The sequence below is a fragment of the Lactuca serriola genome, chromosome 9, assembly GCF_051521515.1.
Source record: "Lactuca serriola cultivar US96UC23 chromosome 9, Lser_US96UC23_V15, whole genome shotgun sequence".
In the NCBI taxonomy this organism is placed as follows: domain Eukaryota; kingdom Viridiplantae; phylum Streptophyta; class Magnoliopsida; order Asterales; family Asteraceae; genus Lactuca; species Lactuca serriola.
Genome location: NC_136416.1, coordinates 165,122,182 through 165,149,594, shown reverse-complemented (window position 1 = coordinate 165,149,594; position 27,413 = coordinate 165,122,182). Strand labels below are relative to the sequence as shown.

The following is a 27,413-nucleotide window of genomic DNA, read 5'->3' as shown; positions in this document are numbered from 1 at the left end:
AGATAGATCCAATGGTAACAATGAAAACGAAACTAGCAACGATAAGAACACGAACACTAGAACACCTAACAGCAGAAACGAGATCGACCCAATGGTAACAACGAAAACGAAACTAGCAACGATAAGAACACGAACACTAGAACACCTATCAAGCAGAAACGAGATAGACCCAATGGTAACAACGAAAATGAAACTAGCAACGATAAGAACACGAACACTAGAACACCTAACAAGCAGAAACGAGATAGACCCAATGGTGACAACAAAAACGAAACTAGCAACGAGAAGAACACGAACACTAGAACACCTAACAAGCATATTTGAGATAGACCCAATGGTAACAACGAAACGAAACTAGCAACGATAAGAACACGAACACTAGAACACCTATCAAGCATAAATGAGATAGACCCAATGGTAACAACGAAAACGAAACTAGAAACGATAAGAACACGAACACTAGAACACCTAACAAGCAGAAATGAGATAGACCCAATGGTGACAACGAAAACGAAACTAGCAACGATAAGAACACGAACACTAGAACACCTAACAAGCAGAAACGAGATAGACCCAATGGTAACAACGAAAACGAAACTAGCAATGATAAGAACATGAACACTAGAACACCTAACAAGCATAAATGAGATAGACCCAATGGTAACACCGAAAACGAAACTAGCAACGATAAGAACACGAACACTAGAACACCTAACAACCAGAAACAAGATAGACCCAATGGTGACAACGAAAACAAAACTAGCAACGATAAGAACATGAACATTAGAACATCTAACAAGAAGAAACGAGATAGACCCAATGGTAACAACGAAAACGAAACTAGCAATGATAAGAACACGAACACTAGAACACCTAACAAGCAGAAACGAGATAGACCCAACGGTAACAACGAAAACGAAACTAGCAACGATAAGAACACGAACACTAGAATACCTAACAAGCAAAAATGAGATAGACCGAATGGTAACAACGAAAACAAAACTAGTAACAATAGGAGCATGAACCTAAAACGCCCTGTCATTCCTAGAAACCAATATTCCTCAAATTGATGTAACAACAAGGATTCCAATGTCATCAGTTGACACGGATAGGCTTGATTCTCACCTTAGAAACCTCGAGCTCTGTAAATAGACTTTCGTCTTACTCAACCGAATAACAAAACTCTTTCAGTCGATAATGACGAAATCCCTATCAACCAAACACCTAAGTTCTGGCATAAGAAATACCACGCCCTTCCCTAGCCCCAGCAAAGATTGAAAATCAAGGAGCAAAGGGCATAAAAAGGAATTCTAAAGGTTTCCAACATTCCTCCAGAGATCCCCAAAATCTCTTAGAAAACCTCAACCATGTGCTAAGCAGACATAGAACCACCTCGAATCATGGAACCACCTCAATGACTAAACACCCGATACCACTTAGCACGGACACAAGAACAAATAGTTCCTGATCATAAGATCGGCATATTATGTAAAGGAAACCTACGACCCAGTTCCTAACCACAAGAAGCACTTGTCTAACTCATAAGGGGAGAAAGACAAAATTACCATAAGCACCACCGACTACGATTAAGCCAAACAAAACCCATCCTCAAGGATCGATACTCCCTACCCCGAATCGGAGACATGTTCAACCCCCAGCAAGGAACTGGCAACGGTCGACCTACCAAAACCCTAGGGAGAAAACTCCCAAGATAATCGAAGACTTATGAGGTCAGCTACATCATACAAAATCAAACTTGGTGATCCTAGTACCAACCCTTAAGGCCCAGAAAACTCTACTTCTAAGGCACCAGGATCCCGATCCCTAGAAGACCATTCAAAAGACCTCGCCAAGAAAGGGCCCGATAACCCATAGCCTCTGATTACCCTAAGAACCTAGTTTCGTACATTTTAACACTCATAAGTGTCGAACCACCGAAGCCCTAGAAATCCCACTTGACAAGAACGAGGTAAACAAGAATTTGCACCCCGAAGAGAAACATGTGTAATGGGCATTGAAAAAGTTGGGATACCCACCTGCCTCTACTCGAGTACTCATATAACAACAACTACCACCCGAGCATGGGAGTTATATCCTTCGAGGCACCACGTGGCTGGAAATGCAGATCATCCTCTGATGGGATGAGTTGAGAGACACCTGACTAACGAGAGGACAAACACTCAATAACACACTCCCTAGACCCAAAATTATTCGAGAAACTACAAAAGGGATAGTCAAAACCCAAACACGACCCCAAACATCGTATAAGTCGACAATAGAACTATACACATAGCAGGTTAAAGCCTTGGAATGCCAAGTAAGGGATTAGGGTATTCTTAAGTATCTTTCCTCAGGGAAGGATGACTCGATTTGAAAGGTAAGGTAAACTAAATCCCCGATGCGCCAGACCATTCAACATCCTCGCACGGATCGGTCTGGTAGCCTACAAACTCAAACTACCCTCCAATCTTAGTAATGTACATCCTGTGTTCCATGTGTCGAACCAAGAAATGGTATGTCAGAAAAAAACCCTTCCAGTCCAACTAGACAGGTTTAGTGGACTAGAACATCCTACAAGTTTATCAACCTATCGAGACTATGATAGAAAGGTTAATCATACAAGAAAAAGCCACATCCCAATGGTGAAGGTTCAAGGGAATGCTAGGCGTGAGCCGGTACTCACCTGGGAACACAGAGACCAAATAACTCAAAATTACTTTCACCTATTTCCGCTTTCATGACCCTATCTTTCGAAAAAAATTTGGGACGAAATTCCCTCTAACGGGGGGATGATGTCACAACTAGCCTTTTTGGCTAGGAAATCTCATCCTCAAGTAAGAAAGGACTATTGTGAGACTTGTTCTAACAAACCTAAGTGTTCAATATATGTTCCTAAGGGGCCATATAGTGTCAGAATGCAAAATCTCTCCAAGTATAGTGAATCTCTCCCAAATCTCTCCAAGTATGTGAAATCTCTCCCAAATCTCTCTAAGTATGCAAAATCTCCCCAAGTATAGTGAAACCCTCTAAGTATAGTGAATCCCCCCCAAATCTCTCCTAAGTATGTGAAATCTCTCCACGTATCTCAAATCTCCCTAAGTACCTTCCTCAGTCGAAAACAACTCAAAACCGGAAGAGGAAACCCTAAAAGGACCCTCTCGGTCCGGAACCCTCTTGGTCCGGAACCTCTTGGTCCGGAACCTTCTTAGCCGGGAATAAGCCTCTCATCCGGACACTTCAGTTGCTTCGGAATCCTTGCCTTGCCTCGCATCTTCGGTCCGGATCAGATGTCCTCACATCTGAAGGGAGTACTCCGGAATCAGGAGAAAAGCTTCGGAATTGGCCCAGCACCTCCGGAACTCCCATGATACCACTACGGACCCTCGTAGGAACCAACCCCCACTCTGGATTTTGGTTATTTTCGAACGTTTTCACCATTTTAAGGCAATTTGACACCGGAAATCACACCAAACTCGTATTTTTCCTATCCTAAACCCCTTAAACCCCTATTTTATGCTAAAATTAATTATTTTAAGCATAATTACATAAAAATAAATGTTTTGGATTTAGGAAGATCTTATCCTAAACCAAGATAAGGACAAGAAGGTTGACCTTGTGATTTGATGAAATCCTCATTTCCCATGCAAATCACAGTATCCCATGCTTTACCCACCAAATATCCATGCATGGACCACCAGATCCCGATGCACCAAAGATTCCTCCCTTTTCTTATACTCCAAAGCAACGACAGTAAAGGAGTTTAGACACCACCTTCTCTCTCACTTTTCCCATTTTCCCTCAAAACTCATCTTCAAGGCAAGAACAATGATCTTGCTGGAAAGGAAAATATTCTCAATTTCTCCCTGGAGTTGTAAGTTAATTCCTCCACTCACCTAATATTCTATTTTATTTCAAGATGAATCCATATTATTTTATTCATAATAATATGTGATGATCATCCTTAGGGAAGCTCCTCAACTCAGCCAAGAGTTTAAGCTTGAGATCTTCACTCCATAACTCTAGACAACTCCTCAACTAAGTCAAGGTGAGTTTCATACCCCGCCTTTTTCAATGTTTTAATGTTTTTAGGGGAGAGTACAAGTCAAATCTTGCCTAAATGCTTGAATAATTGCATGTATAAGTATGTTTGCATGTGTGTGTGAAATATTATTAAATTATTATTTTAGTAATATCCTCATGAACATAAGATTTCACAACTTCATAAAGAACAGAGGATACTTTGTGTACAAAAGAGCCTCCCAACTATTGGGTGTGTCCAACTTAACCCCTTTATCTATGCTTTCATGTCTAGAGATAAAAGTTATAGAAATGGATCTTGATAAGTGGACACCATTTCTAGTAATTTTCGAAAATGGAAACTTTGTGACTATTTGAAAACTATCAGGGGATATTTTATAAATATTCAATATAAAAGTTTGCGTCAAGAAAATATACAAATAGAGCCTTTATGACAGAAAAATTTGCATGTCATAAACTGATGTCGTAAAACCTCCAAGAACATAAGTAATGTTCTATATGTCGTAAAACAGAAAATGTGTGACATAACCGGCAGTTATAAATTTATACAAATTATAACTTGACACTTTTTCTCTTGAATAAAATGACTCATTTTTCAATAAACGAAAAGGAACAAACACGAGCACCCAATTAACGAGCATAATCAACGATATGGAACAAGAACGATATCTCTATTCAATGAGTACGAATTTCATTATTTATCTAACAAATAATGGATCTCTAACGATTGCTTAAAAGGTTGTTAATATTCTAGTCAGACAAATCTCAAAAGTACCTAAATATAAAAATATTATTGTACGTCTAAGTCATGTAAGGAGTTATAGCCAGAGTTTCCTGGAGGGAGAGCGAGAATTTGTGTATAGATCTATACGGGGTTGACACCCCGCACCTTCGTTGTTCGCTACAGCTAGACAGTTCAGTCTACGGTGACAAATGTCTTTTCCAAACCGAGGACGCCCGAGAAACGCCAAAACAGACACTCCATCAGTTTAGTATGGTTATAACGACTCACTAGAATATGCTCTATTAACTAGAAATTTATGTAAGGAAAACCTCATAAATAAATTTTGGCACGTTGTCTTGACTTTGCTACACGTGATAGGTGATGTTCCCCATTTGTTGTGTTGACTGTCCATCTTCATCGCCTAGAATGTCCACAATAGCCATGTTGATTCTTTCTCCTAACAAGTATAGAGTCGTACTACTGCTATTTTTACAAATTAAAAAGCATAAGACTCTATGGAAAACGTTTGTAAACGGTTTTGATAATGATAAACTAACCCACACATATACATGGTTGGAACTAGAGCTTACAAATATTTTATAGAAGAAAATATAGGATTTTTTGGAGAAAACGATTTTCTACGATTTCGATAACGATAACCTAGAACTTACGAATATTGTATAGCAGAAAATATAGGATTTTCTGGAGAAAACGATTTTTCTACGATTTCGATAACGATAAACTAGAACGCACACGCAATTTTACTCAATAAGAGGAACAAGATTTTCAACCATATTTCCTTTTTGAAAATAAGGGGTTTTTCTTGAAACGGTTGACTATTACTATTCAAAAGAAATATTCTCGGACACAACTCGCTTTCACAAATTAGAATACTTTTCAAAATCACTCCTTATAAGGATGAACAAAAAGTAATGACATGCACACATATAACCATGATTTTCAAGGCAAGACTTCAAACGATTTCATAGAAAATCTTGGATTTTCTGAAAGTACAATGAGAACGACTCTAAACAAGTGTAAACGATTTTATACGAAAATGCTTATGAACTCACAAAATTTTTAGTTGACGCTTTTCAAAACGACTTGTATTCTCAAGGATCTAGTAAGCAGGTAACAAGGGACGCTGATGCAAGACTATTTAGTTGTAGTTTGAAGTTTTCTACTCAAATACAATATGTAAACAATGAAGGTTTGTTATCTTAATGTATGATATTTGGATTGCTCTGTTTCATTTATATTCAATTGTTATGATACTGCACAATGAAGTCACCCACCTCCGAACGTTTCCGCCGTCTGGTCCGGGTGAGTGACAGTATACGTTCCCATCCATTTGAATCTATCATTTTCCAACCTTCAATCATAAGATAAGGTTTAGGACAAAACCAAATTCTAATTTAGCTCTCATGGACTGAACTTTGCTTATTCGTAATTTCTTTCCATCTGGTATCACAATGGCCTACCAGTGCTTCCATGTTGTTAAGAACTTAACCCATATTGATCAATGTACTCTCACTGACCAACGTGCTCTTCCTTTTGCAGTCAAATGAGAACCATAGAACTCATAAACATTGTCAACCCAACTAGAAGGTGCACAGAAACAAGAATGTGTCATCTTAACACGATAGTTTTTCAACCTTAGGTCGTATGCAAGTGATAACTAAAAGGTTTATTCTTGATTGACTCCTGAAACTCTTCAAGATCAATAAGACTCCTACTGACTTCTTGACATATAAGTTTTTTCATTCTCAAGGAACATTCCTTGACGAGTTAAAAAAAATATTCAAAATTTAGAGTGGATTCCCGGCAAGAAATACTTCATAAATTAGTCTTTTTTTACCCTTTGTTTTAACCAAAAACATCACAACTAACAATTTCAAATGTGCTACAGTATGAAATAAGTTTCAAGATACGATTCAAAGTAACTAGATCATGGCTCTAAAACTTGATTAGAAACGAAGTATGACATATCTCTTGATTGAACCATTTTAACAGTATCTGAATCCTCTTCTTAGTCAAATAATTTCACTAAGATGTTCTTCGAGGATCAATTGAGACATAGTTCAACAATCATTAAGATGATCACAAAGCACGATACTAAAGTACTCTCATTTCCTTTCAGATTGGAGAAACCTTTATCTATCTACCTACTAGATTCTTCAGTTCGTTCTGCTACTCTTTGAATCTTTTCAAAATGTTAGAATAATGCTCAATCTTATAAACACAACCATATTTACTAAAATATCAATAAATTATGATGAATAGACTTATCGTCCTTTGTGGTGGATCTGAATAGTCCATATTAATATGTACAAGACCTAATGGTCCTTCACTTTGACTCACATAAACATGTGATCAATGAATTAGTCATATTTTTCCAATGATCAAGACTCTCATACATCACACAATTCAAATTACATGACTCCAAGTTTCTATCCAATTGAAACTTGGGTGATGAGAATTCCTTTTCACTTGGTCGATTATAAAAATACCACAAGTGATATAATAAGAATCAAATCCCAATTAACATTGCTAATAATAGAAATGTAACCACCAATTTTCATAAATGTCATTGCAAGGAAATATAAAGTAAACTAGATAAATCAAAATTTCACTTTTATCAATAATAAATGGAAAATTTTGGAACTTGTCCTTACAATGAAAAAATGAAAATTATGTTTTTAAAAATCTCCTAAGCAATCTATTAAGTTATCATAACTCCTAAGCAGTAGCTTCCAAAATCTGATCATCGAACCATGCGACCAAAGTCCATTTCTCACTATCAGATTCAGCTCACTCTTCTTAAGCTTCCTTCTTTCTCTTAGATCCTGCAAAACATCAAAATATGATCATCACATCATGTATTAAGAATATATGAATATGAACTTATTAAAATAATGGAGTTAGATAATGGATGTACCTGAAGTGGAGTCATACGATCTGACTTTACCATCTCTGAGATCTTTCTGGTAGTCTGGGTAGCTTCACAACCAATGCCCCTCCAATTGGCAATAGAAACATATGGACCTTTTAGGATTAGCACATGGGACTATCTTAGAACTATGCTTTCTCTTTACCATATAGTCAAACGGTTTGACCTTGGGCGATCCCTTTCCTTTGGGAAGATAAATCTATTCTGGACTACCATTGTCACCACTGTCAATGTCCATGGAAATTTTGACTCAGATCCTTCAAACACTTTTGCTTCACTTGTGCTCTTAATCATTTTTGCTTCAGCAACAATCAACATATGTGTTAGATCGATTAGGTTCACGTCGTGGTCGCTCATATAAAAGTTCTCAACGAACTGGCTATATGAATTAGGAAGAGAAAGTAGAACCAAATCAATGGCTAGCTCCCTTGGGAAAACGACACCCAAGATATCCAATCTATCAATGTACGATTTCATTTCCAGAACATGTGTATACACAGACTTTCCATCTTGATGTTTACATGCCAACAAGGCTTGAGTAATTTCGTATTTTTCAACTTGAAGAAAGCATGACTTAGGGAGAGTCATTGGACGAGGAGGGGGAAGAGTTCAAGAAGCATGACTTCCATTTCCACCATTGTTTGAAGAAGGGAACACGTTTTCACCTTGACCAGAATGTGGAGGATCATCTTTAGAAAGTAGAGGAAAAAAAATATTCAGAAGAATGAGGAAGATCATTGTTTTCTGAACTTGACATCTATAATAGGAGAAAAGAGAATTCAATTTAGTTGATTTTAATTAACCCATAAAATTTCAATTAAGGCTAGGATCCATATTTTCTATTGGAACTTTAAAGAGGGATGCCGTAATCAAATTCGAATATATTTTAAGTAGGTAAGGCTTTTATCAATTTCAATCTTATGATACTCTTAGATATTTTTAAGATTCATTGAATCTAATCAATGGCATGTATAATCTCGATTATGCTTTCACTTTTGTGATTGGGATGATGAGGATCACAAATGAGATGTGAATAACCATGCAAACTAGTTTGGTACTCTCGATGTCATTTATCATCTCATTTTAATGTGTTGGTTAAGCACATGTGCTCCATTAATCAACGGTAACTTTTGAGACACTCATTACCACCCTTTATTAGTCCCTCATTAATGTGTCGGTTAGCCATATGTGCTCCACTAACGACTTATAAAGTGTAATGCGCAATTTTATGGATTAGCATGAAATTTACATTTTTCCTAAAGTAACTAAGAGTGGGATTTTAGAAAATATTTAGTTACTTTTTATCATTATACTTTTAATGGGGTTATGTCATATCAAACCCGTTCGACTAACGACCATCGACCATACAAGAGAGCGGTGGGTAAGAATGGATACCCAATGGCGATCATTTACAAGTCGGTTCCTTAAACTCCATTTATAGTATGGTTTCGTGAATAATGCGTACTAGCGGTTCGACTGACTATTCTTCTACATATAATATATATATATATATATATATATATATATATATATATATATATATATATATATATATACACACACGCATACACACACACACAAAACCTTATATATACATAGTATAAGGTGTATTTTAAAACATTTTTAAAATTCCATGGGTTTAATCCTTTAATAAATTAAACGTTTAATTTAATTAAATTTAAACTATTTTATGGATTTATTGATTATCTTTTAATTAACCACTTAATTAAATTAATAATAATATCCATAAGGATGTATCAAAAACTTTTCAAAATGGTAGGGTTTTTAAATCTTAAATTTCAAAATTAAAATTTTTTTTAGTTTAAATTTAAAATTAAAAACAAATGATTTAATAATTATCTTTTAATTAAACACTTAATTAATTCATTAAATCAATTAAGGATTATCCAATTAAATTAATCAAGATAATTTAATCCTAATCCTCTCCTCCTAAATTTCGAAAATCACGAGAGAGAAAACAAAAGTTATAATTATCTAATTAACCAAATAAACAAATAATTACCAAAAATAATATAATGCTACCAAAACCCTAGTTTTCGAAAAATGCTTATCTTGAGGAGGAAGGCAAGGATTTCAATCCTTGCCATTTTCGAAATTCTTGAAGGTTAAGGAAACCCTAATTTCAAAAAATTATAGGGCAAGGGAAAGGGTTAAAACCCTTTCCTTATTTTCGAAACTTAGGGCTTAAGGAAACCCTAATTTCGAAAATCCCTAAGTCCAAAAGGGTTTAATTTCTATAAACCCTAGTTGATCAAATTCAACAATTGTAATCAATTTAATAGAAAACAAGCCGAGGTTTTGATATCACTGATGGGTTTTAAGTATAACAAACAAAAACCTATGTGTGTATGCAACCCTAATTGGGGATCTATGTTTTCTCTAAATTAAAAATACAACACTTGAACATCAAATGGGAAACCCTAGAAATCCTATATCATTATCAAATTAATATATAGGGTTAGAAAATATATCTTTGATTGCTATTGATGAATAACAAGAAACCCTTGTGTTGTTGAAGCTTAGGGGGCAAGCAACACTACCAAGAGTATGAGAGAGGAGAGAGGAGAAGGGAAGAGCAAATTTTCGGCTTTCTTTTCTTAAGATATGATGGCCGAAATTCCTAGGGTGAGGAGCCCTTTATATAGTGCAACAAGGATACTCTGGATAACCTTAATTTGAATATAATAATATGATTTCAAATTCAGTAATTATCCACCTCCTTAATTATCCATATGAGATATTCTAGAAACTCTAGAATTATCTCATAAAACAGTCCACCTCATTCCCTAGGAAGGTTCTGGAATCTCTTGCTCAACTATTAAACAATTGCACTTTAGCCCTTGTACTTTTAATTAATTCTTTTAATCCCAAAATTAATTCCAATTAATTTCTGATCAAATATTAATTAAATATTGCTATTTCTAATTTATATATTATTCTCATAATATATTAACAAATTATATATTTCAATTTATTAAACAAATAACAAATTCAACCTCTCTCTCCAAAAACCATCATGTCTAGTTGCTAGTTTTGAGGGCAACCCAAAAGGACTGTGTTATTATCAATTCAAGTATATATCAATTATAGTTATGGACTTAGACACTTAATCCAACACACGAGACTCTTTGTTGTCTCAGAACATTCATTCAAGGGTGAGCCATAACACCCGTGCATTTATTTGATGCTTGAGCATGGTGAGAAGGTTTGTAGAGAGAGTAGAGTGTATCCATCCTTTTACGACAATCGACAACATCAGTGTTCTTCCAAATGGGTTATGTTGGGGGTTTGTTGCGAGCTTCTTATGTTTCATCTATGTGCTCAATAGCATCATAGGATTCATAGCGATTCATGAACAGGATTCTCCAAGTGTCGTAGTTTGATCGTTCAAGATCAAGAACAAGAGGACTGTGAGATTTTATGTTGGAAGCACATAAGACTTTGTGAGGATTAGGGGTGGAAGACTCACATGTCATGGTGAGAGGAGAGGCGAAATTAGAGTTGTTGTGGTTGAGAGGATGAACGGTCATTGACAGAAGGCATAAAGAGAGCATGGAAAGTAGGAGACAATAATGGAAGGTATCTAATTTGGCTCAATACCATATTATCAAATGATCTCAAATGATTTCGTAAAGCATTACATCACTACATATATACACAAATACATTGGGCTATACAAGGCTAATAACAATGGACTATACATGATGGGCTATACACTAACATTTCTTTTAACTTTATAATGAATTTTCATACAATATAAACAAAACAGAAATATTGGCTCTAGTTATAAAAACATATAAACTATCATTCTATCCGTATGTGTAACCATCTAGGGGCTATTGTCTTACGCCCTTAAACCTTGTATACAAGCTAAATTAGCTCCATATCCAAAAATGGAATTCTATGTTAAAAATGCCTTCAAAAAACGTATTTCTTTTTATCAACCAACTCGCATATTCCAGGCTAGCTTCGAGCTAAAAATTCTTCCCTAGTTCGACCTTTTTCGCCAATTTACATGTGTTGTACAGAATCGAATCCAATATTCCAGCAACCTAAAAGCATCACACAAAGAAAGTAAACAAGTTAATGGTAAAATATCGATATAAATAACTTCCCAGATAAAAAATATATATATAAAACTTTTTACAGTTCCCATTTACCGTGAAGACACCACCGATAATGGCACACAAGTTGGTGATGAAATGAGAGAATGACTTGGAGTTTTCGGTTATCAAAACCTGGTGACACAGATTAAAGAGAAATAAATAAATTAGTAGGAATATTTTTTGATGGAATTAAATTAAGTGAAATGCATGCATGCATGGGATTTGAATTTTAAACCTGCATTGGTGAAAACTGGAGATGAAACTTTGCTGCAGGGATTGAAGGAGCGTGTATCAAACTTGTATGTGCAGTGTACTCGTAATTCTCAATTAATTGATGTGATAATCCCATCACCTCCGTTTTCACCACTTGAAGATAATGCTCTATCTACAAACACAAAAGGAATTTTCTTTTAATTAAAAGAAAAGGAAAAAAGATAAATAAAAGCATCCAACGTTATGTAAACAGATTCTCGACCTGTTTTGTTTGTTTCATCGTTCTTCAACATGTGATCACTATTTCTTTTTTATAAAATCATATTTTTGCCTTTGAATTTGGCTGATTTTCGTAATTTTCGTCCCAAATATTTTGTAATATTGATCATTATTTATTGCTCTTGTAACTTTTTTGTTTCATGTTACAAGTAAACTAACTATTTTTAGCGTCAAATATAGCTGACTTTTTTATCCCAAAAATAGTTATTTACATGGAATAGACCAAAATTGCATGAGAACAAATTTTGAGATGAAAACTTGTATTAAAAAAAAAAAAAAAAAAAAAGAACTGTTATGATAGACCAAAATTGCAATTCACTTTTTAGTCTTTAAAAATTTATCTTGTTTATGATTTGACTTTATTTTTACTGAAAAAAAAAATAAAAACAAAATACGTCAAAATTTGTGAAAATTTGTGAAAAACATTTCTCTGCAAATAAATGATGTATTTGCATATATTTTCTTATAATCTTAAAAATAAGAAATAATAAAAGTTTTTTGTTGTGTAACGAAATTTTTTTTCCCATATTTTCTTAATAATAAAAATAACAAAACTTGATCATAAATATAAACATTTTAATGAAAGGTTGGATTGGCTTATATAACTAATAAACCGACAAAAATTATAATATTTGGGTCATGTGTGGAACGAAAAAAAAAGTACATTTTTAATAAAATATTAGGTTGGTTTCAATTATGTTGATTAGTCTTAAGGAGAGAGGAGAGACCACTCCAACATATATATACAATGACAGATGAGATAGTTTCTACCACATGACAGTTGTATCGGGTTCTTTTCAAAAAAAGTCATTAACGATAAATAAGATATTAGACTCCAATATATATATACAGACACACAGTGACACTGATTGTGACTGTGTCTAGCTGATATGGGACACCAACTTACTGTAACATTTGCACGATCTTCTAGCTTGGTGACGTACGCGTGGCCATTCAACCTATTGTGGACTTCATCAAGATAAGGTGCTAATCTTTTCACATCACTCATCATTATAGGAGTAATTGTCGAACCAAAAGAAAAATTTGAAATCATATGTGACATGTTCATTAGTGACGCATCAAATGAATGGGCTGCTGAACTTGCTGAGATTATAAGATTTCCCGGAACCTAAGTAGTAGCACGTGACAAAAAAAAAATTTACTTAACAAAAGAAAATATTTTTTATTTTTATTTTTTAAATTGTTTAATTACCTTTTTGACACGTACGAAACCTTCAATCCTACAACCTTCTTGAGGTGGCGCGGGTCTAACTTTTATATATTCTGTAGTTGCGGCTGAAGAACGCTTTACGGAATTTAATTTAATAGCTGAAGCCATGTTATCGAATTTCTGTATAAAAATAGAATCGATCAAATTGGATTAAAATTAAATCATATGAAATTATCCAAAGGGTATTTTAGTAATTTTCAAAGGGTATTTTGGAATTGGGAGGAAATGGAATTGGAAACGGTGAGAGGAGTTTAATTGTGTAAATTGTAATTATCAAAAGGGTATTTTAGTAATTTTGACAAGAAGAAAATGGGGAAATTCTGGTCAAACAAATAACTTCCAAAAACTCAAATCAAAAGAAATTTAATTTTTTTTCTTACAAGAATTAAAGTATCTGTATCTCTATCTCCATAATATGTTTCATGAATGTGTACTCCATGAGATCCATCTCTAATTAAAAAAAAAATTATTAGCCAACATAAAACAAAGAATCTTATTAAAAAAATTAGCATCAAGAAAGTAAAATAACTAACCTAATATCACTGCCTTTACGATATATACGAATAGATGGATACCCTTGTATATGATGCCTAAAAACCACTGAAAAGTGAGTAATTTTTTTTAAAATAACCCATTTTTGGGGATGTTAAAATTAAATAAGATGACTTTTTTTTTTTTTACTTTTTTTAAAACATACTTTTTACACATATCAGCTTCTGCCGTGCAATCAACACTTCCGATAATAATACGCCCATCAAATTCTGGATGATATCTGGTTAATGTAATCGCGAGTCAGGATCTAATAAAGAGAAGTACATGTCAAATTTATAAACTGAATTTTGTTTTTTTAAAGAAAGTTTATAGAGTTTTAAAAAAAAAAAAAAAAAGGTAGGGATGAATGTAACCTTTGTCTCATAACTTTTGCTGTTTTCTCCCATGCGGGTTTCTGAGATACAAAAAAAAAAAAAAAAAGGTGAATGTAACCTAAGTATTTTTTCCAATTAAATCTTTAAAAGTTTTGGACACTTTTCCAATTTAGTCATTTTGACATGTTATATAACATGTAAAATGGTTTTAATTTGGAAAAATGTCTAGAAATTTATTGTTTGATTGAAAAATAACCATAAATGTTTCACATTTCTCCAAATTAACTATTTTAACTTGTTATGTCACGTTTCACCTTTTGACTTGCTTTATAAAATCAAAATGGTTAATTTAAGGTTATATTTGGCGTACTGGCTGAAAAGCTAGTTGTCAACTGAAAAACTAGCTGATAAAAAATAACGTTTGGTAAAACTAGCTGAAAAGCTAGCTGAAATATATAAAATTACATAAAATGACATGTAAGAGTATGTGTTTCTATAATTAATTAAGGGGTGTATTTGGAAAATTTTAAAAAATCTCTTAAAAAGTTAGTCTAAGTAGCTTTTCAAAAAGCTAGTTTATAAGCTATTTTTTAGTTTACCAAACACGACAACATAAAAAAAACTCGAAAAATAAGCTAGCTGTGGCACGCCAAACACAGCCTAAAAAGACGGAAACTTTTACAGTTTGACTTACAAAAATAAAAATAAAGTACAACTAGTCAAACCCCAAAATTGCCTAAAATATAATAACTTTTATCTTGATTTGCCCTTCAAATTACAACATTAATTAAAAAAAAAAAAAAAAAAAAAGGTATTTCATCAAAATATTAAAAGGAAACATTTTGTATTCAATGAATAAGATGAATATAATCATATAATACCAAAAGGTTACTCCAATGGCACCAAGGAGCGAAGAAATTCACAACCACAATTGGATGACTGAAATCGCCCAAAATATAAATAATTAAACACCATATAATATAATCATTCACTAAATTACTTAAAAAAATATATAAATATTCTTTTTTACTTACTCATGAGCGACTTTATCAAAATTACGTGAAGTTAATGGGATAGATCCATCGCCATATCCCTCTTCAACCTTATCATCATGCTTAAGAGCATAAGAAATGGGCCCCGCATCATACTCAAAGCCTGAAGGATGATAATTTTGATTGATTGAATATTTTCGAATTGTTTTTGTTATATTTAATCTGTTCTGCAGATATTAGGAAAACATAATAAATAAATATATACCTTTAAAACACATTATTTATTAATCTCATACACAACATAGGGCTAATCACAAAAAGGTAAATATCAAATATCGAATTATCGATCACTTTTTTCAACTTTTATTCGTGAAACATCTTTTTTTGTGAAATTAGCCCTAAAAAAATATCGATCAAGAAATGAAGTTAAGATGATTGGAACTCACTGTTCCCAAAACATCGCTCACATCCACGGATGCAAATTCACATGATAAAACTGGGAAACTGCACGAATTTTTTGAACAAATTAGCCACAAAACCACATAAAATGTCATTAATGAACAAAAACGTAGTGATTATTGACATAATTGTTATGATTTATGAAGCATACCTTATGTTAAAGTCAATGCGTAAGGATTCCTCAATGGAACTTTTGTCAACTACAATAGCAGTTGAGGTACTAATTGTCAAAAAATTATGTATCTCCTGCGATTAAAAAAAATTAAAAATGAAGCCATGAGTAAGTAAATTTGCATTTCAATTAAAGATCAAACAGAAAATAAAGAGGGAGACTTTTTTACCATTCCAAACAAAAAAATCATGGAGATAGCTGCTACAACAGAAATTCCAGCACCTGATAATGATGCTTCTGTCAAATCTCTTGGAGTTTTTCTGGAAAAAAATGGTGGAATAATTAGGAAAAGCACAGATTCTTTTTGAAAGACCCAAGGTGCTTTCATCTGGGAATAATTAACATGAAGAGGATTTCCGTGAAATGATAATCAAATTCCTATGAGGATGAAAGGAAATGTACCTGAAAAAATCGAAAGATTTGAACTTTGCTACAGAAACCATGGTTGGAAGATGGATCTGGGAACTATAATCTACAAGATTGAATCGAATTTAGGGGTTTTCTGTTGCCCAATCAGGAACCCCTTTGTTCCTTGAATGATTTGGGCTTCGTTTATTGACTCGAAAAGGGAAAGAAAAAGAAAAAAAAATCCTACTGCTATTCGGATTTCAATGCTGCATTCTTGTGGGTTGTGTTTTGTAAGTAAATATAACAATTTATTTGATTCCGCCTGAAATTCAGGGGTGTTCATTGAAATAGTTTGAGCGAAAAACTGAGGCTGATATTGGATTTTATTTTTGTCTATTCCTATATATGGGGGAGGGATTCCATCTGAGCTTTTTGGGTGGCCATTATTGAGCTTAATCGGTAAATTTGTATGAGTAAGGTGTTTGAAGTTTGAACAAGATCTAAATCAAGAGAGTTTTTCTTGATTCATGATTCATGATTCATGAACGAGTAAAATGAATATATTTGAACTTGCAACAGATAAAGAATATCTAGTTAGGATGGCCGAGTGGTCTAAGGCGCCAGACTCAAGTTCTGGTCTTCGAGAGAGGGCGTGGGTTCAAATCCCACTTCTGACATTTGATGGTTTTTTTTAACATTTCTTTGGTGCAGTTCAAACTCAAATTACATACAAATCACTTTTTCTATGTCACCCTACCATTATCTTATTTTCTCCATTAATTTAAAACCTAAAAAATACTCACATTTCATTTCACATCATTCTTCAAAACCCAGAAATGTAATATTTAATTTCAGTCATTTTTTTGTCAAAATAATGTAAAGTAAAGCAACAAAGAATAGATACCTCAACTAGCAATGTTGTTCAATTTCTGACACAAAATAACAAATCAATAAGAAAACTCACAACTTAACAACTATACAGATAAATGAGAATAAACAAATACTTTGTTGAGCATATTATCCAAGAAATCTTATTTATACACCGAAAAACGACCGGCTACAATGGCAATCGAAAGATCAAACGTTGCCATAAATGGGCAAACATAAGACGTAACCGCAACCCATGGAAAAATCATTCCCAACCGAACGACATGATAGAAAATGACCCCTTACCACATTTTATTTTTCGCAAATAGCGTAGAATTACACATGTCATATGGCCTTGAAATACAGTGTTTTCGACAAATCAACAAAAGTCTTCTTAAGCTAGTTAAAGTTATATAAGATATAGATCACTATCTGCAACCTTAATATTGTCGTGTAATTATATTATTTTTTACATATTATATATATCAAGTTTGGGGTCGGGGACCAAGAGTATCTTATCCACATCCTCATACATATCTTTTAATCCGGTGATTCTCCGTATCCATATCCAATTAATTTGAAGATTTCTATTAAAACGGATTTGAATATCATATTCCCTAGGTATAAGAATTTTTGTCATCCACATGAATGAAAGAGGAAAATTGATATTTTGGTTTGAGTTTCTAGATACTTTTAATCTTTCGGAACGAAACATTGACAAAAATTGTTTTCCCAAAAACTTGATAAATATAAAGTGAATATAACATACTTGGCTCTAATTCGTTTTGTTTGATCCGGTTAGTTTTTTTATTCATATTTCAGTTCTGTTAATTCAAACTTATTTTTACACACTCCTTATAAATGCAAGATGGATTTTGGACTATGTATTTGCATTTTCTATCGGCATAATTTTTGTGCTTATGAAAATATCTATCAGATGCAAGAGGACTTACTCAAGAACAATGACCACCCAATTTAAATTATTTTTTGAAGAAGTTTAAACTTGGTAAAAAATAAATCAATGTTAAACTTTTACAATAAACAATTACTCACTTTGCTGATTGAATTTAAAAAGTTACAAAAACTATTTAACTTCCGAAAATGGTAATAAAATTCGTTAGATTTAATTTATTAATTTTCATAAGGGCACAACGTCATCAAAGCGCATCTAGTGTAGTGGTATCATAGTACCCTTCCACGGTACTGACCGGGGTTCGATTCCCCGGATGCGCATTTTCTTCGTTCTTTTTTTTTTTTAAAAGTTATTATTTAACATATTATAAAATGTCATCTTAATACAAAACCCATTTAACACGATTTTGATTTACACCGGCCTTTTTGACTTGAAACTTAAAATCAAAATAATTAACGCAATGTCAATTCGACAATTGATTGTTAGTTCATCAATTAATAAATCATTTTGTTGCATACAAAACTTGTTAATTTATGTATACATAAATTAAAACAATGCTTTAGTTAGTCATTTTTTGTTAAGCTTACAAACTGTAACACATCCGGTGAAATTTCTTTATTTAAAACATGTGTTTCATAATGCATTAAGCTAATTTAAAAGTTAAAACTTATTTTTGCATGAAAATTGTGTCAACAATTGATTTTGGCATGAAAACTGAGTTTGTGGATAAGTGTATTACTATTAGATGGCATAATCTTTGACGATATTGATAAGGGGGAGATTTTGCTCTGTGTTCCAGTATGAAAATGAAATCAAAATCAGCCTCCATTTTTCTTTTATGGTCATGGACCCTTCAAAATGGAAGGAAACGAAGAGCTCCATATCAAAAGATCAGATTTTCCAGATGGGTTTCTCTTTGGAGCAGCTACTTCATCCTACCAAGTCGATCATCCCCTCTTTCTTGCTCATGATCATAGGCTCATAGCTATTTATCACTTAACTCATGATGAATATTTGTAGGTTGAAGGAGCCTATCTTGAGGATGCCAAATCTTTAAGCAACTGGGATGCATTTTGTCATTCCGTAGGTTAATATCATAGATTTCACATCAAAATGGCTTTAGTAATTTCTACTTTCTAGTCATTAATCCATGGTTATTGATTAGTAGGATGTGGAGAAAATGGAGATGTTGCAGACGATCATTATCATCTCTTCTTGGTTAAACTTCAGCTCATCTATCTAATTTGGAACTTTTATATGCAGAAAACATTCTTTATTTTGATTATTTTTTGTTTATTATTTGTTTTTTTTAATATCATAGGAAGATATTGATATGATGCATTCCCTTGGTATAAAAGCATACCGATTTTCGATTTCATGGGCTAGAATTCTACCAAGAGGAAGGTCGGGTGAAGTTAATCCTGCAGGAATCACATTCTATAACAAGATCATAGACAATTTAATTCTCAAAGGTGCTATGTTTTAAAAGTTAAATGATGCATGATCAAATGAGTTCATATTAACTCAACATACATGTATGATAAATTCTAATGTTTTGTTCGTTTTACTAAAAAGTTGGTAGATATACACATTAATTTTTACTTTCATGATACAGGAATCGAGCCATTTGTGACGATGCACCATTTTGATTTTCCTCAAGAACTTGAAGTGAAATATGGATCTTGGCTAAACCCCGAGATGCAGTACTGCTAAAACATTCATTTTCATTGTCACATCAGTTTTTCTCTGCTGCTTTTTAGCATATATATTTATACTTTGTACTTTTGTTAGGGAAGAGTTTGTACTTTTGGCAGAAACTTGTTACAAATATTTTGGAGACCGAGTGAAGTACTGGATCACAATCAATGAACCAAACTTATTCACAAACGCCGCTTATGAAAGCGGGGATTTTCCACCGGCTCGTTGTTCAGAACCCTTTGGCAACTGTCTGGCTGGAAACTCTGATGTGGAGCCTCTCATTGTTATGCATAACATGTTGTTGGCTAATGGCAAAGCAACAAAGCTATATCATGATAGTTATCGGGCAATAATTTAAATTTGTCATGAATTTTGTCCAAATTTTTTTCGATGCAATGAAAGTATTGAACCCTATGGACTTATTGGACTAATGCATAATTATATGTGCAGCTACACATGGTGGATCGATCGGAATTGTTGTGAGCTGTTTAATGTACGAACCACTAACAAATACGGATCTTGATCGTGAGGCTGCCGAGAGGGCATTTGCCTTCAATATTGGTTGGTAATGTCATGAACGAATGAAAAACAATGAGAAAAATATATATGATCTTAGGTTAACTTCTTACTATAAAATAGGGTACTTGATCATTTGATATATGGAGACTACCCCGAAGAAATGCACAAATATCTTGGAAGTCGATTACCAAGTTTCTCCCTCGAAGAAAAGAATCTTTTGAAGAACAGTATTGATTTTATTGGCATCAACCATTACTCAACTATGTATACTAAAGATTGTATAAATTCTAGTTGCTCTTCAACCGGGGCTCATGCAATCCAAGGTTTTGTGGATATTATGGGAGAGCGTGATGGCGTGTTGATTGGTGAACGTGTAGGATATAATGCTTTTTATTATGAGGTTGTTTCTTTTTAATTGATAATAATATGTTTATCTTTATTTTGCAAATGGACGGGTTTAGAAGAATTATTCGTTGTTCCTAGAGGCATGGAGGAAATTGTTAACCATATCAAGATTAGGTACAATAATAAACCCATGTTTATTACTGAAAATGGTAATGGATGTGTTTTTCGGATTGAACAGTTTATAAATGTGTAATTGCTCGTGTCCACAAAATTTGTATTTTTTTTAGGGTATTCTTCACCGGATGTGTGCAAGGAACGAGTTGATGAGATTTTGAATGATGTGAAACGAATTGAATTCCACTCAAAATACCTTGCTTTTTTAGCCAAATCATTAAGGTTTCCTCTATAATAATCTTTCGATACTTTGACTTTGTATATTTTGAAAATTGCCCATTTGACTTCAAAATTCCGAATCTTCCATCATGAATTATGAATGTACAAATGTGGCTTTTGAATGATAGAAACGGAGCTGATGTACGTGGATATTTTGTGTGGTCATTAATGGACAGCTATGAATGGTTACAAGGTTACGATGTGAGATTTGGGTTATATTATGTTGATCGTAAAACACTAACAAGAAGATCAAAGCTTTCTGCAAAATGGTATAAAGATTTTTTGATGAACAACATTGATCTTATTGATATGAAAGCATTAGGAGGAAGAAGATCTTTCCAAAACAATGTTATGATGCTAAGAAATGGATAAGCAGAAAAATATTTGATGCAAGAGAATAGTATGGTTTGTTATGTATTATTATCGGAAATATTATTCATAATAAAAACGTAATGAATTTAAACAAACAAGCGCATCTAGTGTAGTGGTATCATAGTACCCTCCCACGGTACTGACCGGGGTTCGATTCCCCGGATGCGCATTTTCGAATTATTAATTTTAATGGTTTTTTCCTCTTTATTTAATCTATTTAGCAAAATATTCCACTTTATACAAAACCCAGATGATTTATTTTCGTTCGTAACTAATAACCACAATTCCAATTAGATAAACCGATTGTTAGTTCATCAAGTAACAAAATCTATTAAGATGTCAAAGCTTTTGTTTATTTAGATATCAAATGTTCATCTTTAGACAAAACCCAGATGATTTTTTTTTCATTCGAAACTAATAACTACAATTCCAATTATATATAAATTATTTTTTAGTTCAGCAAGTAACAAAGATTTTAGATTGTTGGTAATCTATTAAGATATCTATAAAATTGAAAGCTTTTGTTTATTTAGATATGAGAACAGTATTTGTTGTATGAAAAACATCATGAATCATATATAAATAAATCCAGCAACAAAATAACTGAAAAATATGCAAACGCAACTAATTTATTGTAGTGAAGAGATAAAGATAAAACCATGGGATACATCATAAATAGATTCAAAAATAGTGCCATGAAATCAAAGAATATGGTACAATAATACAAATAAAAGGAAAAAAAAATCACAAATTTCACAAAAAAAAAAAAAGAAAAATGTAAAAGTTGTGAAAGCAATTCTCTAAAGTCGATAAGTTGCTGATTTGGCAGGAAGAATGTCCATCAAAGAGAAATCATGATGAGGGGGCCCTACATTTGATCAATCAAGAAACTCATAAAAACTACAACATTCCTCCCTTTAACAAAAGTACAATGCTATTTCTCACATTTAACCCTATAAAAAAAAAACCAAAATTACCTTCTTGTCCTCCAAGAACATAAAACGGTATATTGGCAATCATCTTTGTTCTCCCTTCACTCCAATTGATCATTCCCGGCTTCTGTATGGACCCACTTGATGGTCTTGTGGGCCCCAACACAGACAGACAGATCGCAGGCTCATTCATTAACCCTAAATAATCACGCGCTCGCTTCCACACTCTCGCATCCGATATACGCGAATGAGCCACCTATAACGTTCAAACCAATTATCGGAACCGCTTTGTAAAATGACCAAACTACCCTTGCCCCTTAAAAAAAGAGTAAACTAACCTTGCCTAATGACACACGCGCCCTCGGGAGTACTTCGCGATGGTGTGTTGCAATCTTTGCTATTGCGGTCACAACGAAACAAAGAAGCCGTGATTGTGATGATCTTCTGACAGTTGAGCTACTTGATCCAAGAACCGAATCTCCTACACCAAGGCGGCTTAAAGAGTATATATATTTGAGAAAGGGTATTTTGGGTATTTGAAAATTGTTTACTATGTTGATGATGAAGAGTATTTGTGGCATACCTTGATGAAAGATTTTCATAAAGAAGTAATTCTAGGCTCTCAAAAAGCTCACGGGCTGCGTCTTTGTGAGATGCACCGCCCCCTCCATGCTCCCCAATGGCCCAACATAGTTGTAATGCCAACTCAGTCTGTTGTAGAAGGGTATTTTGGGTATTTAACTTATAATGTAAATGGAAAACATACATACTATAGAAGGGTATTTTGGGTATCTGACTTATAATTTAAAAGGTAAATATACATTGATAATACATGGTACAGAAGGGCATTTTGGGTATTTCACTTATTGATCTTACACATTATAGAATGGTATTTTGGGTTTCTTACTTATAATTTAAAGGGTAAGCATACGTACGTACTATAGAAGGGTATTTTGGGTATTAAACTTATAATGTAAATGAAAAACATACATGTTATAGAATGGTGTTTTGGGTATTTGACTTATAATCTAAATGGTAAATATACATATTATATAAGGGCATTTTGGGTATCTGACTTACATACATTGATAATACATGGTACAGAAGGGTATTTTTGGGTATTTCACTTATAATCGTACATATTATAGAATGGTATTTTGGATTTCATACTTGCAATTTAAAGAGTAAACATATGTACTATAGAAGGGTATTTTGGGTATTTTTATACAAGATCATCATGGGGAGTTTTTATTAAAACACTGACCTTTTCAGGACTATCATAAGCTTCTCCAAGCCTATCTACTATGGGCTTCTGCACAAGTACAAATGGTTGAAAAATATTTTTAACACAAAAAAAATATATTCAATAAAAAAAAAATACTAAACACCAAATTATAAAAATATTTTGCAGAATAATACCTTGAGGATTGCAACGAATTCAGGGGATTGATGAAATGCAGCTAATATGAAATTCAAAAGCCTCTTTCGCACCTATATAATATTATATAACAAAAAAAATAAAAAAATAAAATATAACCCACGAAAGAAATTACAAAAACATTATAAAACCAAACAGAATAATTTATGTACCTCATAAGAAAAGATCTTTTCAGGAAACAGCTTAGAATTTCTATCAAGAAGCATAGGGATTAAAGCACATTTCAAAGCTGCATAACAAAACAAGTATTTATAACTTTATATCAAACATTTTATAACTTTTCTTATATATAAAAAATGGCATACAAATATATAATGATACATCATACATACACTGATTGACATCATGCAATGCTATTGAAAAATACACATCAAGAAGCCGAGGTGCCATTTTTAATGCTTGTTTTAGTCTATCAGATGGAATAGAAATTGATGCCTGTAATGCTGATTCCATTCCAGGAGAAGTCCAATGCCGTTGCTGAAATATCATTTATTAAAAAAATATTTATTTAAATGACATTTATTACATCATCGATTAATAAAAAATAAAAATAAAAAAGAATGTAATGTAATGTTACCATACAGCAAGGCCATCATTTTCATCTTTAAGAAGCTCAAGAAACAGTGGATCTGAAGTGATTGAATTATTGTCCTCAGATTCCGAATCTGCCCCTCCATCTCCTATGGTTGAACCAGTATATGCTTCATCCATGAGAGCTAATAACATCTGTATATAAATTGTAAAAAGTTTATTACATTTTTTATATTTAATCAAATAAACACATATTTTTTATATTTACCTCTGGAGCTGCACTCTTTTGGATTGAAGCTATACTGCTACCAATTAATGGTCCAGAACTTTTTTCAACTTTTTCCAGTGCCACAATCAATACTAATTTAAAATTTAAAATGATAAAAAAAAAATGTCAATTGTTCATAATCGATGATCAAACTTTAATAAAAAATGGATGTTTACCTGGTAGATCAACAAGTGAGATAAATAAAGGAAGAAAAGACCCTGGAGATATCAATCCAGGAAAAACTCTCAAGAATGGTTTTTCTAATCTGTGTGAAGAAATTAAGGCGAGTTTTATAGAATTATCAGATGAATTAAACTACAGAAGAGAAAAAGAAAAGGACTTTACTTCTCTCCATTCCATGCGATCATTTTAAGCAGCAATGGATAAAACTGAAAGTAGAGATAGAAAAAGAAAATGTGAAATACATTCTATGTAATTGCAGAAGAATGAATAATCTAGTTGGAAGAATAATTAGTTTTTGAGATTATAATGTACCTGAGGGAGTAAAGTAGGAAATGCAAGTAAGATTTTCTTCTTGTTTATGATTAGAAAGTCTAGAGTTGCTTCTGCAACTTCAGGGTCTGCAAACTCACTGCAGTCAATGGCGATTTCAACTTAATTATTGAATTATTTAGAGCTTGCTTTCGGATTCGAAATGGTGGTGTATCTTACCGGCTTAAGCATGAACGGAAGAAAGTACGGAGGCTAGGATCGGCGTCATGTAGAACAAATTCACCGTAATCGATGAAAAATTGAAGAATAGCCTGAAAATTGAAAGGTGTTAGTGAGTTTGATTAGAAGTGGAAGGAAAAAGGGGGGGGGGGGGGGGGGGGGGGGGAAGAGAAATTGAAAGATGATTTACCAATAGCAGTAGTCCAGAAGGGGATCGAGAGTGAGAAATAGAAGAAACAGAACGTTGAAAGATCTTATTGAGTTGGGGATAAACCCTAGCTATCAGATTCTCGGAATTTTCACTTTTACACAACTGGGTCAGCTTCCTTACCTACAATAAGTATATTATCGAATTGGAAAGCAGTTTAATTGATTAGGGTGATGAAGAAAACAATAACTTTAGAAAAGATTCACAGAAAAATGTAGAAAGATTGAAAAGGGAGTTACAGAACGAAGAAGGGAAGGATATGAAGCGGGATCATTGGAGAAACTGGAGTCTCTGGCGTTCGAAGATAATGTTCTTAGATGTATTTCCCAGTCGCTGTCTCCTTCCGCCATTTTCACGGAATCTGTTTCGTACAGAACACAAAGAAAGCTAATCCGAGAGAGCTCAATAAATGGGGTTTCTTGAACTGTAACTTGGATACGTGCTCCAACTCACTCAGAACTCAGACCCATGCCTCTCCTTCCGCCATTTTCGATCAGCAGATTAGGTTTTTCCGTTTTACTTCATAGACTTTCCCGGAGATATAAAGGAGTTTTTAACCGAGTTTCTGAAAAACTTATCTATGTATATTTTTTAATTTTAAACTTATTTATCAAACAATTTAATAAATTAAAAAAATAATAAATAATAAAATAATAAAAGAAAAAAAAAGTCTACTCGTTTTCAATTCTTTTCTTCACAGGCATGTAAATTAACTCTCTTTTTTCTTTCAAATTCATTATACTTTTATTTTTTTAATATAATTTCTTTGAGTTTTGGCTATTAATTTTTAAAGAAATTGTCAGAAAAATCTTAATATTTTTTGAAAAATTTTCATTAATCCTAAAAAAAATTTAACAGCAAAGTCATATTATTTGATTTTACATGATAATATGTCATTTCCTGTTAAAAGAAAAAAAATGTTAAGTTCAGTTAAAATGAAATAATCTGGTGTTCAAAATATTATGACTTTTTATTAATAAAGTGAATCTTTTTCAAAAATATTGAGATTTTTCTTATAATTTCCTTAATTTTTATATTTTTGTTTTATAATGACGGTTGTAATTAATTATTTTTTGAATCTAAACCAATTAAAGATTCTTACAAAATCAACAAACAATTTTTTGAATTTAAAGGGACATACAACATCTTAAATAAATAATAATAATATATAGGTTCAATATTTAAGTACAAAAACAACAATCATTTCCTACGGATTACAAAAGAAAATAAGGAGCATTCGGAATAATTTGATTCAATAAATACTATTTGTAAAATAATAATAATAATAATAATAAACAAATATACATAAATAAATAAGGTATAAAATCATACCAATGAACACAAAACAAAATATATTGAATATTTCTTCGGTTACCTTGGTTTAAATGGACGTTTTTTTTATTGTGGCCACTTGCTTACAAATTCCAGAAATGTTCGTTTTTCTTCTTTCTTTAATGTTCATTCCATTTCATAGTCTCGTTGAACACAAACGACCTTTTTTTTATTCCATAAGAACTCTAAATTTGGAAGCAATTCTTTAAAAAATGATTGTGGCCAATACGCTTCATGAGGAAATGGGGAAAATTCAGACGCCCAAGTATCACAATACTTTACGATTTAGTAACATTTATCAACATGTTGTCAACAATTCAAAGAAAGTTTGGCACATGCACTCAAGACATGAGAACAATGATATTTAAACACTTCCCACTTACCACATGTGCAAGTTTTTTGCTCCAAATTAACTACTTACACATTTCTTCCACTTTGTGTTATCAACTCAAATATAAATTTCTCTCAATTAAAATATCTCAATGAATGTGTACTTGCTTTTGACATCAAAGCTACTTGTTTTACA

The 27,413-nt window shown here is 33.0% G+C and overlaps 3 protein-coding genes, 3 non-coding genes and 1 pseudogene across 8 annotated transcripts; 4 read left to right on the top strand and 3 right to left on the bottom strand.

Moving 5' to 3' along the window:
* Nucleotides 1-7,853: 7,853 nt before the first annotated feature.
* LOC145076254 (uncharacterized) lies at nt 7,854-8,300 on the bottom strand. The gene has a single exon (XM_079022199.1). It carries the CDS (start codon nt 8,298-8,300, stop codon nt 7,854-7,856), a length of 447 nt encoding a protein of 148 aa, XP_078878325.1.
* Nucleotides 8,301-11,337: 3,037 nt separating this feature from the next.
* Nucleotides 11,338-17,706, bottom strand: LOC145073920 (protein disulfide isomerase-like 5-4). 2 transcript variants are annotated; one of them, XM_079020391.1, is made up of 15 exons: nt 16,454-17,706; nt 16,221-16,311; nt 16,031-16,125; nt 15,867-15,924; nt 15,463-15,647; nt 15,310-15,367; nt 14,468-14,508; nt 14,260-14,334; nt 14,096-14,152; nt 13,943-14,012; nt 13,545-13,682; nt 13,239-13,460; nt 12,075-12,224; nt 11,894-11,971; nt 11,338-11,785 (listed from the first exon to the last, which is right to left on the bottom strand). In XM_079020391.1, exons 1-15 carry the CDS (start codon nt 16,492-16,494, stop codon nt 11,708-11,710), a joined length of 1,437 nt encoding a protein of 478 aa, XP_078876517.1. In that variant the 5' UTR covers nt 16,495-17,706; the 3' UTR covers nt 11,338-11,707. The 2 variants fall into 2 exon arrangements, with proteins under 2 accessions (XP_078876517.1, XP_078876518.1); XM_079020392.1 differs by lacking the exons at nt 16,221-16,311; nt 16,454-17,706 and having other exon boundaries at nt 15,463-15,642.
* Nucleotides 16,993-17,076, top strand: TRNAL-CAA (transfer RNA leucine (anticodon CAA)). The gene has a single exon. It is a non-coding gene; the product is annotated as a tRNA-Leu (tRNA).
* A 722-nt stretch (nt 17,707-18,428) lies between the features above and the next one.
* TRNAG-UCC (transfer RNA glycine (anticodon UCC)) lies at nt 18,429-18,499 on the top strand. Its single transcript has one exon. It is a non-coding gene; the product is annotated as a tRNA-Gly (tRNA).
* A 418-nt stretch (nt 18,500-18,917) lies between these two features.
* LOC145075088 (beta-glucosidase 18-like) lies at nt 18,918-21,532 on the top strand (annotated as a pseudogene). Its single transcript, XR_013692303.1, has 11 exons — nt 18,918-19,121; nt 19,200-19,266; nt 19,348-19,397; nt 19,501-19,651; nt 19,795-19,882; nt 19,971-20,239; nt 20,328-20,442; nt 20,517-20,764; nt 20,843-20,950; nt 21,029-21,137; nt 21,263-21,532. The product of XR_013692303.1 is annotated as a beta-glucosidase 18-like (transcript).
* Nucleotides 21,533-21,604: 72 nt separating this feature from the next.
* On the top strand, nt 21,605-21,675 carry TRNAG-CCC (transfer RNA glycine (anticodon CCC)). The gene has a single exon. It is a non-coding gene; the product is annotated as a tRNA-Gly (tRNA).
* A 442-nt stretch (nt 21,676-22,117) lies between these two features.
* Nucleotides 22,118-26,099, bottom strand: LOC145074192 (AP-5 complex subunit zeta-1). The gene is made up of 16 exons (XM_079020596.1): nt 25,795-26,099; nt 25,538-25,678; nt 25,348-25,439; nt 25,171-25,267; nt 25,021-25,064; nt 24,852-24,940; nt 24,676-24,767; nt 24,459-24,602; nt 24,209-24,353; nt 24,029-24,105; nt 23,858-23,929; nt 23,703-23,750; nt 23,022-23,149; nt 22,777-22,933; nt 22,484-22,694; nt 22,118-22,374 (listed from the first exon to the last, which is right to left on the bottom strand). The coding sequence occupies exons 1-16, from the start codon at nt 25,903-25,905 to the stop codon at nt 22,307-22,309; spliced, it is 1,716 nt and encodes a 571-aa protein (XP_078876722.1). The 5' UTR covers nt 25,906-26,099; the 3' UTR covers nt 22,118-22,306.
* Nucleotides 26,100-27,413: the final 1,314 nt, after the last annotated feature.